At 37.9% G+C, this 3,751-nt stretch overlaps 1 protein-coding gene across 1 annotated transcript; it reads left to right on the top strand.

The window, feature by feature from the left end:
* Positions 1-530: 530 nt before the first annotated feature.
* On the top strand, positions 531-2,766 carry LOC129765028 (uncharacterized). Its single transcript, XM_055764836.1, has 2 exons — positions 531-1,478; positions 1,580-2,766. Exons 1-2 carry the CDS (start codon positions 537-539, stop codon positions 2,441-2,443), a joined length of 1,806 nt encoding a protein of 601 aa, XP_055620811.1. The 5' UTR covers positions 531-536; the 3' UTR covers positions 2,444-2,766.
* The last annotated feature ends 985 nt before the right edge of the window (positions 2,767-3,751 follow it).

The following is a 3,751-nucleotide window of genomic DNA, read 5'->3' as shown; positions in this document are numbered from 1 at the left end:
TTACAGTGACCTTTTTTACTGATAATTATTATCTTTATCATAGGAAATCCAGTAGAACTTAGTTCGAAATGGCAAGCAAAACCATGTTCCAAGGCGTTTGGTTGCATGACCCGGAGTTTTCATCATGGTTGAAACGAATTGACACTAAGCTAGGATGCGCATACTGTTCTGTATGTTCCTGTGAAATAGTTCTCAGCAACATGGGCAAACAGGCTCTCAAAAGTCATATGAAATCAAAGAAGCATAGTCAACGAACCACAGCCGGAAATATTTTCAAATATCTAATGAGTGATTCACACCAAACGTTCGAACCAGGCACTTCCAAGAATATCGGATTCAGTTGTGCTAGAAATGATCATCCACCTGTGGAATCAGTACCTACTGTTGCGATTCCTTCAGTTTCCTCTGCGAGCATTCTACCTCCTTCGAAAACTATCGATAAATTCATGCTGAAAAACGATACCATCAAAGCTGAGATCCTGTGGTGTTTGGAAACAGTTATGTGTCACAAATCACTCCGCATAGCTGAAAAGGACATGGTAGTATTGAGAACAATGTTTCATGATAGCCAGATTGCTGAGAAGGTTCAACTAGGCCGTGATAAAATGAGCTACATGATGCTGTTTGGCATTGCCCCCTATTATAAATCTGAGCTCGATAAAACTCTGCATAATACAAACTGCATTGTCGTTGGTTTTGACGAGTCCTTAAATAAGACTACAAAAAAGCAGCAAATGGATCTAAATGTCAGATTTTGGGATGAAGAAAAGAAGGAGGTGGTAACTCGTTACATGACCTCAATGTTCTTGGGACGATCTCGAGCAACAGATTTACATGCAGCTTTTAAAGAAGGCCTGGGAAATATCCCTTTAAACAAGCTTCTTCAGGTGTCGATGGATGGTCCCAACGTGAATTGGTCATTTTTACGCGAGCTGAAAATGGACTTTGAACATGGAGAAGAAAGGCTCTTGGATTTAGGTAGCTGCGGATTGCATATTTTGCACGGTGCATTCAAGGAAGGTGTTCGCTGCTCTGGATGGAATGTTACGAAGTACCTGCGAGGCATCTATCACATCTTCAAAGATGTTCCAGCACGACGCGCTTTATTCACATCGTATTCGGGAAGTGCTGTGTATCCACTGAAGTTTTGCGCTCACAGATGGTTGGAAAACATTAACGTAGCACAAAGAGCTGTGGAGATTACTCCTCATATAAGGAAGTTCGTTGAGGGTGTTCAGAATGACAAAATTGAACCAAAATCAGATTCGTACGTCGATGTAGTTGAGTGTCTAAAAGATCCTCTACTGTTGGCTAAGTTGACCTTTTTCAAATCCGTTGCCGCTGAAGTAGAACCATTTTTGCGCGAGTTCCAAACGGATAATCCCATGGTGCCATTTTTGTATAACAATTTGAGTCAAATGGCTAGAAGTATATTGGGAAGATTCATGCAGATCGATCAGCTAAAGAACATCACTCAGGTATATTTAATCTCTTGTGGATAATTCATTCTATCAAATGATTGATCCAATAGCAATTTTATTGCTATTTGAATAAAATTTACTGTTTTCATTTCTTTCAGGTAACAATAGAAGAGATCAATGAAGCCAAGAATCATTTACCAATGAAAGAGATTGTATTGGGTTTTGAAACAAGAAAAGTTTTAAAAAACTCGTCAAAATTGACCCAAAAACAAATTCTGCAATTTCGTCTGGAATGCAAAGGATTTTTGAAAGCACTGATTCTAAAGCTTATGAAGCGATCGCCATTGACGTATCCTGTGACGAAAGCCGCATCCTCTCTTGACCCTTCAGTCATTGATTCCGATCAAAAATTGGCTGGAAAACGATTCGAAAAGCTTTTAACTATATTGATGGATTTTGGTCGTATCAGTGGAGCTTCAGCAGACTTGGCACTGAAACAATATTTAAAATTAGTTGGTAGCAACAAAAGCAACAAGTTTGCCTACTATGATCGGAAAAATGAACGACTGGACCATTTCTGGAAGGGATTGCTATCGGGGGATGAGTTTATGGAACTTTTTACCATCGTAAAAATGATCTGCTGTCTCTCGCATGGAAACGCCAACCTTGAGAGGGGCTTTTCCATTAACGCTGAATGTCTTTTTGAAAACATGCGTGAGGAATCGGTTGTTGCTAAGCGACAAATTTATGACGCTGTATTTCACGCTGGAGAGATAGCATCAATACAAATTTCGAACCAGCTAATTCAACGAGTTCGAAATTCTCACTCCCTTTATATAGAAGACAAGGAACGCCGTAAGAAAGAAGATCTTGCGTCAAATGCGTCAAAGATGATGAAACGTCAACGAGAAGCAGAAGCGAAATCTTTAGAGATCAAACGGAGTAAAATTTTGGAAAACGCACAGAAGGAAGCCGAAAGTTTGCAAGAAAAAATCGCTTTGTTGAAATCAACTGTTTTGTAAAACTCATCCGAATCAAAATAAATAAAATTTTCTGCTGTATTAGTATTTAAGCATCTTTCATGAACTGCATGAATAAATCATGTTCTATCTTTTACGCCGTTTCTCAGTCTTTGTATAATTCAAACAAAAAAATACAAAAAACTCATTTATTGGATTATATTCGCTCATAAATTTACTTGTTCTAGCCTTCATAGATACTTACTAGCTGTTAAAAAACAGAACTAAAATAAAAATTTTGATCACTAGTCTATATCTGGAATTTTTCTGGAAAAGTACTGGAAAATCAGGGAATATCAGGGAATTTTTTTTCGGAATTTGAGTCGACACCCTGGAAATTAACTCTTTTGAAACTCTAAATAGTAGACCTGAAATGGGCCGTTTGTTGTATGTATTCATAACCTTCAAACGGTTTGTAACGAACAAAGAAAGACAATAAGCTTCTGACAGGAAGTTCAACTGTCTAACTGAAAATGATCAATCTGATCAATCTCAATCTATCATAGAAAGAATTGGGGGTCTTCGTAGCCACTTGGTTACGCGTTCGCTTGCCAAGCGATCGATCGTGAGTTCAAACTCAGGGCCCTCAATTTGACCATCTTTGTGTTGTTATAGAATAACTACGTCCACGCAACCATCATCAGCGATGGAAATCGATCCACGGTGGAACAAATATCGATACATCCATACAACTGCTCTGCTCTGCAAGAAACATCGGGCTGCTGTTCTATAAATAACTCAACAATGATCAATTTCAACTGTCTCCGCTGTCCAGTCTGCTGAACAATGGATGAACAGAAAGAATACCATTACGCCTAAATGGCTACTACTGTGTAATTTACCATAATGTAATGGAACAGAAAACTTAACGCCTAAATGGCTACTACTAACTACTGTGTAATTCAAAATTCATAGAAACAGAAAACATATGTACATGTACACGATTAAACCCGGCTCTGTTACAGCTAAATGCTAATGAGCCTAATAAATAAATGGGATAAAAAAAAATAGAAAGAATTGAGTCATTGAGAACTATGAATATGAGTCATGAAGAATATTAACCCTTTGCGGTCGGAATTAATTTCCCTTGAAAGAGATTCTCTTATCTTTCCATGCTAATATTATTTTGTTTTTACCGAGTACTGTTACCTCTTATTCATGAAAACTCCGTATACATTCGTGATAAAGTTCAGAAGACATTAAAATTCGCTTAGAAAAACTGTAAACTTTTACATCGTTGAATAAAGTATAGTATTTAACATGATTCCTCGCTGTGGTGGCTGAGAGCAGACAAACGAACGCAAAGGGTTA

The sequence above is a fragment of the Toxorhynchites rutilus genome, chromosome 1 (genome assembly GCF_029784135.1).
Source record: "Toxorhynchites rutilus septentrionalis strain SRP chromosome 1, ASM2978413v1, whole genome shotgun sequence".
Lineage (NCBI taxonomy): Eukaryota > Metazoa > Arthropoda > Insecta > Diptera > Culicidae > Toxorhynchites > Toxorhynchites rutilus.
This window is presented reverse-complemented; position numbering and strand designations above follow the sequence as displayed.